The 13,478-nt window shown below is 35.6% G+C and overlaps 1 protein-coding gene across 10 annotated transcripts in view; it reads left to right on the top strand.

Moving 5' to 3' along the window:
• IFT88 (intraflagellar transport 88) overlaps positions 1 to 13,478 on the top strand; it is a 253,201-nt gene that overhangs the window by 208,699 nt on the left and 31,024 nt on the right. For all 10 annotated transcript variants that reach the window (XM_064275365.1, XM_064275374.1, XM_064275364.1 and 7 more), the window contains 2 exons: positions 2,969 to 3,075; positions 12,884 to 12,950. In XM_064275365.1, the coding sequence (XP_064131435.1) occupies positions 2,969 to 3,075; positions 12,884 to 12,950 (174 nt within the window). The remainder of the gene's footprint in view (positions 1 to 2,968; positions 3,076 to 12,883; positions 12,951 to 13,478) is intronic.

The following is a 13,478-nucleotide window of genomic DNA, read 5'->3' as shown; positions in this document are numbered from 1 at the left end:
ACTGCTGTTCAACATTGTGATGAAAGTTCTAGCCAGAGTTTTAGGCAAGAAAAAAAGAAAAGGCATCCAAAGAAGAAATAAAACTGTTTGCAGATAACATGGTTCTATATACGGAAAAATCCAAAAAATTCCCCCAAGAAAGCTACTAGAACTAACAAATGAATTGAGCAAAGTTCAGGGTACAAGATCAACATGCAAAAATCAGTTGTGTTTCTATACAACAGCAACAAACTATTTCAAAAGGAAATTAAGAAAATTCCATTTATAATAATGTCTAAAAGAATAAAATGCCTAGGAATAAGTTTAACCAAGGAGGTAAAAGCCTTGTACATTGAAAACTATAGAACATTGCCGAAAGAAATTAAAGAAGCCCTAAATAAATGGAAAGACATCCAGAGTTCATGAATGAGAACACTCTAATACTACACAAAGCAATCTATAGTTTCTACACAATTCTTATTGAAATTCCCATACTCTTTTTTTCCAGAAATGGAAAAGGCAGTTTTTAAATTCATATGATTAATGGTTGCACAACAGGAAGAATGTAATCAATGTCACTGAGTGTAGAGATTGTTGAATTGGCAGATGTTTTGATATGTATGTTTTTACCACAATTAAAAAAAATTTTATGTGAAATTGCAAGGGTCCCAGGTAAACAAAGTGTGGTACTGGTATGTAGGTAGACATAAAGACCAATGAAATAGAGCTGAGAATCTAGAAATAAACCCATGTACTATGGCCAATTGATTTTCAATTGGCAGAAGAATGCTAAGTCCATTCAGTGGGGAAAGAATAATCTTTTCAACAAATGGCATGCTGGAACAACTGGATTTCCACATGCAGAAGAATGAAGTTGTAACCCTACCTCACACCACATACAAAAACTAACTCAAAGTGGACCAATGCCCTAAATGTAAGAGCTAAAACCATAAAACTCTTAAAAGAAAACATAGGCGTAAATCTTCATGGCCTTGAATTTGACCATGGATTCTTAGAAATGACACCAAAAGTATAAGTAACAAGAAAAAAAAATTTTTTAGACTTCATTGAGTTTAAACCTTTTGTGCAGCAAAGGACATTATCAAGAAATTGAAAAGACAGCTTACAGAATGGGAGAAAATATTTGCAAATCATACATCTTTTAAGGGTCTAGAATCTGTAATAATACAAAGGACTCTTACAACTCAACAACAAAAAGACAGACACCTCAATTAAATGAGCAAAGAACTTGAATATACATTTCTCCAAAGAAAGTATACAAATGACCAACAAGCACATGAAAAGATGCTCAGCGGCACTAGTCCTTAAGGAAATGGAAATCAAAACCACAATGGGATGCCACTTTACATCCACTAACCAAAAAACCAGTTGCTGTGGAGTTGAGTCTATGTGTGTCAGAGTAGAACTGCTCCACAAAGTTTCCTTTTTTTCTTTCTAATTTTGTTGTTTTTGATAATATACACAGCAAAACATACACCAGTTCATCTGTTTCTACAGGTACAATTCAGTGACATTGATTACCATATTTTTGCGCAAATAACGTGCCTTTCTGCATTTGTTTGCCGACTCCACCCTCCCCCCCACCCCGCCGCCGTGAGGCACCCTCACAAGCGCCATCATGACAATCCTCTTCCGCATGTTGCTGTAAAAAAAAAAAAAAAAACATAGCAAACTTACAAAAATACCTGTGCAACCATTCTCACCTTCCTTTTCTGAGTTGTTCCCCCCCCACTGACATAAACTCACACTGTCCTGTAAGGTTCCTTATACAGTTTTCAGTGGGTGATTTTTCAGAAGTACATCGCCAGTCCTTTCTATCTCTGGGTGGCCTCTACTGGCCAGCTTTTTGGTTAGCAGCCAAACGTGTTCCAGTTTGCACCACCCAGGGACTCCAGAAGGGGACTGTTGTTGTTAGGTGCTATCAAGTCAATTATGACACATAGTGACCCTATGTGACAGAGTAGAACTGCCGCATAGGGCTTTTTAGGTTGTAATCTTTATGGGTTTTCACTGGCTAATGCTTTTCAGAAGTAGACTGCCTCCTTCTTCCTAGTCTGTCTTAGTCTGGAAGCTTAGCTGAAACCTGTCCTCCATGGGTGACCCTGCTGGTATCTGAATACCGGTGGCATAGCTTCCAGCATCACAGCAACACACAAGCCCCCACAGTACGACAAACTGACAGCAAAACTAAACAGTACCTCATTTGGGGATATGTATAGAAGTTGTAAAAAGGTTTTTGTTGTTTTTTTTTAAGCAAGGAAATAATAAAAATGTAAAATTCAGGGGTGGAGGTATAGGAATGGGATGAAGAAGAACACATAGTCAGAGGCAAGGTGTTGGTAATGTTCTGGTTCATCAACTGGATACTGAATTCAGAAGTGATCATTGCCATTCTGTGTTGTAGTTACTTTACATATATTTGGTATCAACTCTAAGTGCAATGAGTATAAAATATATCTTTTTTACATTCCCAGTGCTTGGCTTATAGTGTGAATATTTATTAAAAGAATGAATCTATCAGCATTAAAATTTTAAAGAGAAAAAACACTTATTAGTAACTTTTATGTGATGGTAGGTACAAACTGCCCACATTTTTTAGCCTAGTCTCTATTGTAACTTCTGATACCATTTCTGAAACTGCCAGTAAGGGCTAGCAGTAAATTCAGTAGCCTATTTAGGTTCCAAATCAGAACATTAGCCACTGCTGCATCTGCCTTTTAAATTCTCTCCTAGCACTGTCCTTGTGCTAATGTTCCTTCTAGGATCTGCAGCATGAGGGCAGGGCGTATGGACAAAGTCTAAAGGACAGTTCTCCCAGGTCTAGAGAATGAGAAGACTAATTATTTTTCAAGAGGGAAACACTGTTTATGAGCATCATTCCTGAGTCCCAAAAGATTGATTTTATTGATTGCTTGTGTTTTTAACCCTGAGCATAAAAACATTCCTAAAAATATTTTTCACAATTTAGGTTTGCGTTTCTTGGTTCGTCTCTGCACAGATATCGGATTAAAAGAAGTTCAAGAATACGCAACAAAACTCAAGAGATTGGAAAAAATGAAAGAAATAAAGGAACAGGTATCTCACACGGGCCAGAAATTGCTGTCTGTTAATTTTCAAAATGCTAGCCTTCTGTAGTTCGAATGACTGATGTTGGGAGCCTCTGTCAGAAAAACAATTGAAATATATATATATGCTATAGCGTAATAGGAGGTATAGATAAAATTCTAGTTTTAAGATAAAATTCTGTCAAAGCAATGGATTTAGTGTAGTCTCTGGTGAATAACTACTAAGAGACATATAATTGTAGTTTTCTACAGTGTGAAATAACTCAGGGTTAATTTGAAGACTTAATTTTAATCGGAAAGTCCCATGGCTCATGGAGAATAAGCAGCAGTTACTTGTACACAGTAGTACTTTTTCTTTACACTGTTGCATTATATAAGTAGAGCATAGCCCTGAGAATAATATTAATATGGAAGCACTTTAACTATATTTTATTTTTCATACAGTATGTGGAAAACAATGTTCTTATTTTTACTTCTTTAAAAGAATAATTTCTATAAGTTTGAGTTTAGGATTTTTAATATGATTTTTACTATATGTCTTTCATAAGAAGAAAATATATTCTTGAAGCCTGTGTTGCTATATTGGAAATATAGCTTTGAGAGAGGAATTAAATTGATTTTCTTTTTTTGTTGCAAAAAATACAGTGATAAAGGACTTTTCCAAGACTTTAATTATCTTAGATATGGACAGAATCAAAATTCTATATTTGCTTTCAAGAAGTGGTTATCTTATTTATGCTCTTCAGATGTGATCTTTAACAGTATCAACGGTAGAAGAATTTCTGTGAAATATCAAATTGATATTAAAATGCTGTGCTAGGGTATAGAGTCAAAACCTGCTGTGAAGACTAGATAGCCTGTATAATAGCTCTGTAAAGTTTAAACTGGTATCATAATAGTCATCATAATCACTATGAAATTTGTTTCATTAAGTATAATAAAAAAAAAGTATATTTCAAGCCAAGAACATTATTTAGAATTCAAAATTTGTTATGTAAATCTACCAAGTATAGTACCATAGGTGCGTGTGGACAGAGTCAAACTCTTAAGACTTCATGAGTTTAACTATCAGCAGTTTAAGTTAGTTACACCGAACGATGAATAAAACTAATACAAGTTACGGGTCATGTGTAATACACTTGTAACCTTAAATATAAAAATTGGTCTATGCATTACCATCTCTGCTTTAGCAGACTTCTACTCTTGACTCTTAAAAGACAAGAAGTAGCTTTCTAATTCCCTCAGTACTTCCTTGCAGCCAGGTCACAAGGGATCGTAATTCAGACTTTAGAAAACATTGATTTCAAGGAATTCCTAGGGAATTAACTTGAGTGGTGAACGTTAAAACTTTCCCTTTTAAAGAGAGGCAGAATTACTTTTACACAGAAGTATCTTGTACTTTACCTTTTAATTTTTCCATTTTTTCATTATATCTTAGTTGAGCCATTGATAGGTACATTTCTCTCTTTTTTGATCTTTATAGTACTTGTGACTCAACTTTACACTTGCTTCCTCTCCCCCTTTGCCTTCTTCCCTTATCACATTCTCTTCGCATATTATTAAACTCTTTTCTTTCATCCTGCTGACAAATACGGACTAGTATTCACATGGACTAATTAATTTTACTATTATAAATGAATATATGGATGCAGTTAAAACTGCTTTTTTCCTTAATTCTCAATTCCTTTTCCATCAAAATATTTATATATTCTTTTAATATAGTCAGCTTTATTCTATTTCTCTCATACTCCTGAGCTCTTTGCATATTTATCAGTACTTTCGAAAAATGAAACTACCTTTTTATGGTGAAACATTAGAGTTTCTACTGAGTATATTTAGAAAAAATAAACACTTTGCCTAATAAGTGTTATTTTCATAAGTGTGATGCAAATTAATAGTGTCAACTGTATTTTAGGGAAAGTATTTAAAAACTCATGGGAACAAACTTTTTTTTTTTTTCTTATTTAAAAACTCATGGGAACAAAGCATTTGTCAGTACCCCCAGAAGTTTAGGAATACCCATTTTTCAACAAATAACTGATTCATTAACTGCAAATAATTTTTGTGTTGAACTGAGAAAATTTTCTCATGACTATTAAGAATAGCAAATTCATAGGAGTTATCACTGATGCATTTAAATTATCGAGTGTTGTATCTTAGTCCAAATTTTTAACATCTCACTGTAGTTCATCAGTGCCTCTTTTGGTAGAGTTTATTACTGCTCTCATTGCATGATAAGCGCAGGCAGTGTTCTAAACATTTATATATATTCATTAGTTTAATCATCACAGTAATCCTATGAAGTAAGCATTATTATGGCTGTTTTTTTCCAGATGAAAAAACTGAGACCCATAGTAATTAAGAAACTAGCTCCAAGCCATAGCTATCAGCAGACAGACCTGAAATTCAAGTTCAGGCAGATTGGCTCCAAGTCCAGGCTCTTAACTACCAGGCCTTGTTACCTTTTGAATGGAGGATGAATAGATGATTCCAGTAATTATTTTCAGTTTATATATATTCTTTATTTATTCTTACACTGCTTAAAATACTTCCCCAAGTTAGTAACTTCTGAATTAAAATGTATTCTGGTATCAGCCCAACATAATTTGAGTGCACATGTCTTAGAATGGTGTTATTCGAAGTGTGGTCTCTGAACCAGTGGCATGGAAATAACCTGGGAGCTTATTATAATTTCAAAATCTCGTACCCTAACCCAGACCTAATGAATTAAAATCTGTGTGGGGCCCAGGAATCTGTGTGCTTATGTGTTTTTAACAAGTTTGCCAGGTGATTTTGGTACACTGAAGTTGGAGAAGCACTGACCTAGAGTATATGCCCTCAAAGAGTCACTTTGCAACAATCAAATAACCAGCTCAGGATATGGAATCTGATTTAAGAAAAAGCAAACAAATAAAGAAGGCATAAAATAAATCATGCCTGGAATTTTTAAAAATTGTTTAAAAGTGGAAACGGATTTGTGTAGATCTAAGAAAGAACGATAAACTGACTCAGATTTTTGTGGGTCAGGATAGCTCGTATTTTAGGATATTAAAGCTAAAGTTTTATATACACTAGTTTTTCTTAAGACAAAATAGCCCTCTTCCTAGAATTATTTTTGGAAGGAAGATTTCTCCCCCTTGTGCTTGGGGCCCACATTCCTGAGTAAGAGGAAAACCTCGCATAGTGTACATTCATTCATGCCAGAATTAAGCAATTGCAGGCACAAAGACTCTCTTCCCCTCATGTCAGAACACTGAGCCCTTGTTAATGCTGTTTTTTAAAAGAAATTTTGCTTTTCTGCTTCACTAAACATGAAAAAAGAATTACCCTCAGGGAAGTCTGTCCAAGTTAGATTGTAGACCTGGAAAAGAGCATAATGGGAAGAGCAGGAATTGGCAATCAAATGTTTTAAATTCTAAAAAGGAAATGATAAATATCAACTAAATACCAAAGAGGATTAGAAAACAAAAGGAAGCTATTTGAAGGAAAAGTGATTAGATAAATTATTTACAAAACATGGAAAGTTATCTGCTAGTTCAAAAATAGAAGTATAATAATGCCAATTTTAAAATCAAATTTCTAAATTTTCAGAATATTCAAATAGGCAAATGCTGAATCAGTATTTGCCATTTTTCTCTCAAAAAATCAGCAAAGAATTTCAAAAAATATTTTCATTTGGCCACATTTACAAGATATATGACATTCAAAATTAATATAAAATATATTTACTCCTGAATTTTCAGTTATTACTAAAAGTGAAAATAAGTATATAACCTAGTTAAATGAAGTTCTTTTGGTTATATTTCTTGAAAGGAAAGATATTCAGTAGAAAGGTCTCATAAAGGCTTGGCTTTAAACTAAGTACAGACAGCCCTGGGTTATGAATGTCCGACTTATGTACAACTCATAGTTACAAACCAGCCCCCGTAAAGCTTATGTTAAAAATTGGAGGTACATACAATGGTTCATAATAACAAATGGGTGCTACTTTATGACGCATATCAAAACATTAGTATTACTGTATTATGTTAAAGATGCTTTAGTGTATCTGAAAGTGTTCCTGTGATGTTTTTTATGCATAGAGAGGTACACTATATATTATAACTAAGACAAACATTTGACCGACATTAAATAAGAGCCATACCTAACTTTTCTGACTTACATACAGAGTCAACTTAAAGACAGATTTAGAAATGGAACTCGTTCATAATCCGGGGACTGCATGTATACAAAAACCAAAAAAAGCAAACCCAGTGCCGTCGAGTCGATTCCGACTCGTAGTGACCCTGTATGTGCAGAAAAACTCTAAATTCAAAAAAGTTGATATAAGCAATAGAAGTTACCAGATGATCTTACACATTGTATACATTGCATTTACAAAATTCACACACAAAAAAAGTACTGAATATAGTATATATCCTTGGAATCAAATTTGTACTGATTTGGGCATTGATTATGTTTTCCAGGGTAACATTGCCATTCACTTCTTTTCTTAAAGGCCATTGATTTCAAGCGTTTTCTTGCATTGCCTTGTGTTAGTTTCTTAGTTTGTTTACTCCAGAAATATGTATTAAAATCTACTTGTGCAGTGGTTACACTAGGCATCATGGAAGATACAGTGATGCAGAAGAGTTGGCATAGTGCTCAAGGTCTCACAGCATGATGGCAAATGAGATGAACCCCAGTTATTCTGCCATAGAGCTCAAAGAGAGATGTGGCATGTGAGGTGACCATCAAGAGCTGCAGGAATTGAGAGGTGGAGGAATTTGGCCCCACACAAGGGGATCCTGGCTAGTTCTTGGAGAAGCTAGTGTTTGGAGTAGGTATGACTTGGACACTTGGAGTTTGGAGTGGGGGGGAAGAAGTGTGAGCAGAGGTCTGATGCCAGGATGTAAAGGCCATGCTTCTGAATTCTTTGGAGTTGAAGCCACTAAAAGATATTTTAAATTCTGTTTTATTTCTCTTGAATTTTAAGACACAGCTAGTTTTCTTAAGAATCTTTAACTGGGTAACAAGTAACTGTCCGCATTCCAGTGGGTAAAAATCCAATTATTATATGATAGAAGTAGCACAGTATGATAGACAGGACTATTTCCTGACTTGACCATTAGTCACTTCCTGAGCCTCATTTTCGTTAGCTGTAAAATGAGGATAGTCTGCTAGGTCAGTACTTCTCACAGTGTCTGTGGTGAAGCAGTTTTTTCTCATCTGTCACTGACCAATACTTTGTCAAAATACAGTAAAAACAAATTTCTAGAAAAATGAACATGCACTTGAATGCTTGGCAGTGCAAATTGCTGGACATTTTCAAATGCTTCCTCTTGATTTCCATACTCATCTCATCACAGAGAGGTAACAGTTTGCAAGCCACCAGTGGTTTTCAGACTTCACTGTGAGTTGCACAGTTCCAAGTGATCTGTATGGGTCCATCTAACTTGTAAAGGTTCTGATTTTATTCCAGTTCTAGAAGAGTAATGTATTACATTTATGGTGTTATTCATATTGAAGAGTAGGTTTAAAGGGAAGAAATATTTATTTTCTCTCCGAACATTAATATGTTCCATTATTTTTACAAATATCTACTTTGCTTCTGTATTCTGTAACTCATTTTTTTTTAATGGAAATGGCATCATACTTTGTTCAGAATAGGAACACCATCTTTTTTCATATTCAGACAAATTACTTCGATAATTTTTTTTTTTTTTTTAGTTTCAATAAAAATGTATTTAAAAAAGTGAAAATCACTCATCCCATCTTTGATTACTCACGTTTAGGATTTTGGTATATATCCTCCCACGCATTTTTACATGTATATAAGAATAGTTTTTTTTCTTACAAAACTGGGATTTTACAAAAAACTGCTTTATAACCTGCTTTTCACCACTCAACAACATGGCATGGACAGCTTTCCATGTCAGTAAACACAGATCTACATCACTTTTTTGTTCCATACTCCATCCTGTGGCTGTTTCTTTCACATTTTAGAATCGATGTGATGAGAATCCTTTTTATCAATCATTGTTTCAATGCTTCCAGTCTTACCTACCATCAGGACTTATCTCACATCACTCTAAAATGAGTAGGAATGTCTGTGAACTTTTTCAAGTGTTTAAACTCTGAGAAGATAGAATAAGTACTTCTATTCCAAGTCTTCATATATCATGTAATTAGAACACTAATAGAACTATGTTTATTATCTCACTAACATGTATCCTGCTCCTAAAGGGCATTTAGGGTTGTGCTAGATCCTGAGGTAGAATTATGTGTCAATGTATCAATAGAAGACAGGACCTGGCTCCAGCAGAGCCACATCCAATAGTTCTCGACATATGTGTCTGCTGCCACAGAGAAGTGGATTGACAGTGCAGCTAAGGGAGCTTAAGTATCAGGCCCCTTATTTGCATTGGCAATAAATAAATTTTTATTTCTGTATTTTGTATTCTTTTCCTTCAGAAGGCTCCCCCCAAATTGTATAAGCTTTCAAAAACCAAAACCAAACGAATTGCTGTCAAGTTGACTCTGACTCATGGCGCCCCTGTATGTTGCAGAGTAGAACTGTGCTCCATAGGGTTTTCAATGACTGGTTTTTTGGAAGTAGATCACCAGGCCTTTCTTCATAGGCATCTCTGGGTAAACTCCAGCCTCCAGCCTTTTGGTTAGCAGCCAAGCACATTAACAATATGCACCACCAAGGGAGTCCTGTATAATCTCAGGTCCCACAAAATCTGGATCTGCTCCTGCTGCAGTTACTTTTCCTCACAGCCATATATCTACAATAAGTTATCTACACTTGATATTTATTTTCTCACGCCCCCACCCTTCAAACTAATCTAATCTTGATTCCTTCCATTCCATTTAGCTAAAATTAACCTGAGATTGATCACCTCTGTCTTATAAAAATAATGGACATTTTTTTCATTTTACTTTGCCTGATGCAGCAGCAGTCTGTTCAGCCTCTGTCACACACCCTACTTCCCTGGTTTTCCTCCTACCTCTCCGGCTGCTCCTACTCTACCTAGCCACGAAAGGTTGTAGTTCCTCAGGCCCGCTTTTCTTCTTACCACACACTTGAAGGGCAAGACCAGCTCACAGGCCAGCTCCAGAATACAGTGGGCTGAATCCTGAAGTCTGATCTGTCCACAGGCAATTCCAAGTTGTGGGAGCACAGCTCTGTCCCTGGAGGGCTTTCCTTTGCATCTACTAAGGAAGAAGTTGTATCTTATTGGAAAACATTAGTGATCAAACCTAACCCAGTAACCCAGTGCCGTCGAGTTGATTCCTATATAACGTAAATTATATGAGAGGTAAAACCTTGAATCTTTACAGTTCGTGTTTCTTTGAACTTAGAACCTTATCAAATGAATGTTTTGATAAATGCTTTGGTTTTACTTTTGAAATTGCCTTTTCTGTTTTTAAGTAGTAGTAAGTTTCACAGAAAGCCATTGCTACAGCCCCAAAGGGACTCATACTGTTTATGGTGAATTCATTGGTTTTGAACTGCAAACAGGTATTCAGTTGGAAGAGAGGATAAAAAAAAACCCTGGTGGCATAGTGGTTAAGTGCTACAGCTGCTAACCAAAAGGTCAGTTCGAATCCACCAGGTCCTCCTTGGAAACTGTATGGGGCAGTTCTACTCTGAGTCGGAATTGACTCAGTGGCAATGGGTTTGGTTTGGTTTCGGCCTACAGGAGGGTGAGGAAGGAGAAAGGTAAACAAGCAGACTGTGGTTATCCGGCGTGATGAGGGCTCTGAGCGCTGATGAGCACACTGAACGAGCCCCATTGGGACAGACAGGAAGTTTCCCTTGAGATGAGGACAGCACCCAACCTTACAGGATTACCTGTAGGAATTTGTGAAGAAGATGAGGAAGGGCATTGCAGACATAGGGGATACCCTGAATAAATTCACTAGGGAAGAGGGCTGGCATATTCAGGGAAATGCAGGTAGTTGAGTAAGAAACCTGCCTTTTTTACCAGTGGATTAGGAGGGGCAGTAATTTGCCCAAAGTGAAGAGGATAAAATGTGTTTAGAAACATGTTGAAGATGTGAGCTGGATCTGACCAGGAACTCATATGTGGAAGGACTGGCAAGCAGTGGGGAGGCCCACTTGAGGCTGGCACCGGTCTATGTGGTATGTGGTTTTTCTCCAGCAGGGCACATAGTCCTGGGAGTAGGAGAGGAAAAAGGCAAGCTATTGAATCCATCCAGAACGACAAGAGGGCAGGCGAGGGACTTGAAGGCACTGATGTCAGTGTATTTAAAGTGGTGGATTCTAGGCTGGGATAAAAAGTGAAGATTTGAGACTATTTAGGAGAAGGTGAATGAGAGTCAAGGGATTGGAAAGTTCTGTATGAGGGCAAAGAACAGGTCTAGTGGGAGTAAAGAATGTAATGATCATGAAAAATGCTCACTTTCCTAAAATGTCCTATTCTAAATTTATGGCTACTGCAAGATCTGTTACATGTTTGATTTGAAAATTTTTCAAAAGTTATATGGGCATTTGTTTTTATTAGTTCTAATTATTTAGAAAAAAATAATAATTATTTAGCACTGCATAATTCTTTAATGTATGCTGGAAATGACCAATCTGTACATAGATGAAAATTCAGCTTTGAAATAAAATCAGACTTCCGATGTTTAAATTCTTATTTTATTACATCTTTTTAAGATTTTTTGTCTCTGAAGGCAAGGGTATTGGTGAGGCTATGGCAGAACAAAGTTTCAAGAAAGGTTCCTTTTTTAACAGAAGAAAAAAAACTTGAGTATGTTTACATATATTTGAAAGTCCTAAGTTTGAGGAGAGCATTTCACTTTACAGAAATGAGCCTTAAATTATTGAAAGGAATTTTTCTTTCTAGCAGACCACAATGTCAGTAACCTCATCCATGATCTAATAATTTATAAATATCTGGAGAGTTGTCAAGGTCGAAGGGGTTTATTTACCTTTGAATTAAATATGAAGTTATGCTAACATTATTGAAAATTTAAATAAAATATCAACCTTAAGGTGTTTTAATTCAATTAATAGAATAAATATTTATCAAAAGATGTCTATTTCTGTCCACTAACTATCCTGTGGGCAATAAAACCATTATACATATGAAAATTTGGAAGTATGACTTGAGGCAGATTCAGTGTTAATACATAAATTCTAATACTTAGAACACAAAATAACCATAAAATGCAAAAACAAACCTGCAAATATCACAGCTTGAAGATATTTTTTATGTTTTAAAGGTGGGTTTTCATCTAAGAAAGTAGTTGGCCTAACAGATCTTAGTTATTTTGTAAGATTTTAATAGTTCCTTTATTTTAAATGTTGAATTTCAAATGCTAGTTTATATTTTTTCCAAAAAATATTTCAGATCCAACCATTAGAGATTGTGACTAGTGTAGGAAATATCCCTTTGACAGATTCTCTTCCTCTTGTCTTCCATCACCCTTAAACTGTGTTTAAGCCTTGAATCTTCACATCAGGAAAAATTTACTGTACTAGGTTTTTCAGTTGTTTATGTAAGCAAAGCTTATACTGCATTTTTCAACTACATCGTCATTTTGAATATTCTGTAAGAGGGACTATCCAAGATCTTTTAGGGCATGCTTTGAAACCTTTGCTTACAAAGCAACTCAGTCTTTTTTCCTGTGGAGTGAGTTCTTGGGTAATAATAAATTTGAACCCAGGTTTTAGGAAAGTGGTAATAAGACTGGTGAATCCTAAGAGAGGTACAGTATTACTAACTTTTAAAATCAGTTTTTAGTTCTATTCAGTTTGAAGTAACATTGCTTATTCTTTTAACCCTGTCTTCGTATTACTCTAGCGCATAAAATCTGGCAGAAATGGCAGTGGAGGTTCCCGTAGCAAAAGAGAGGGAAGTGCTGGCAGTGGTAAGTAGTTCCTGTTACCTTGAATTACTGGACTTGACAGATTTCTACTGCATGGACTTCTAGAAGAACCTTAAAATTATGCAGCAGTGTCCTTTATCTGTTTATTCTTTGGCTTTGTACACAGTAAAACCTCATTTACTCTAATTAATTTGGTAAGCAGTCAGTCTGATATGTAAATGAGTGTTTGTATATGTTGTGAGATTTTTAGTTCTCGAATAACTATTCTGTTTCTGCCAACTGATTAATAAATAAGCTTATGTGAAAAGATTATCATAGAAGACATAGTAATGAGATTTTACTGTGTTAACATTTTTTAAATTTTCGCTTTAAGAAAATACCATGAGAAGTAAGATGGTCTTATAGAATGCTGATAGTCAAGAATCTTTCATCCCATTTGTAGTGTAGAACTAGCGCTCGTCTGGGAAAGTTAGGAGACGTGGTTCTAGTCCCATATGTCTTTGGCCAGCCGTTTAAGTGCTGTATACTTCAGGTGACTTATAAAGTCCTTTGCATCTCTGAAATTCCTTG

This window comes from Loxodonta africana, chromosome 23 (assembly GCF_030014295.1).
Source record: "Loxodonta africana isolate mLoxAfr1 chromosome 23, mLoxAfr1.hap2, whole genome shotgun sequence".
NCBI lineage: Eukaryota > Metazoa > Chordata > Mammalia > Proboscidea > Elephantidae > Loxodonta > Loxodonta africana.
Note: the sequence above shows the minus strand (reverse complement) of the source record. Positions and strands in the feature narration are given on the sequence as shown.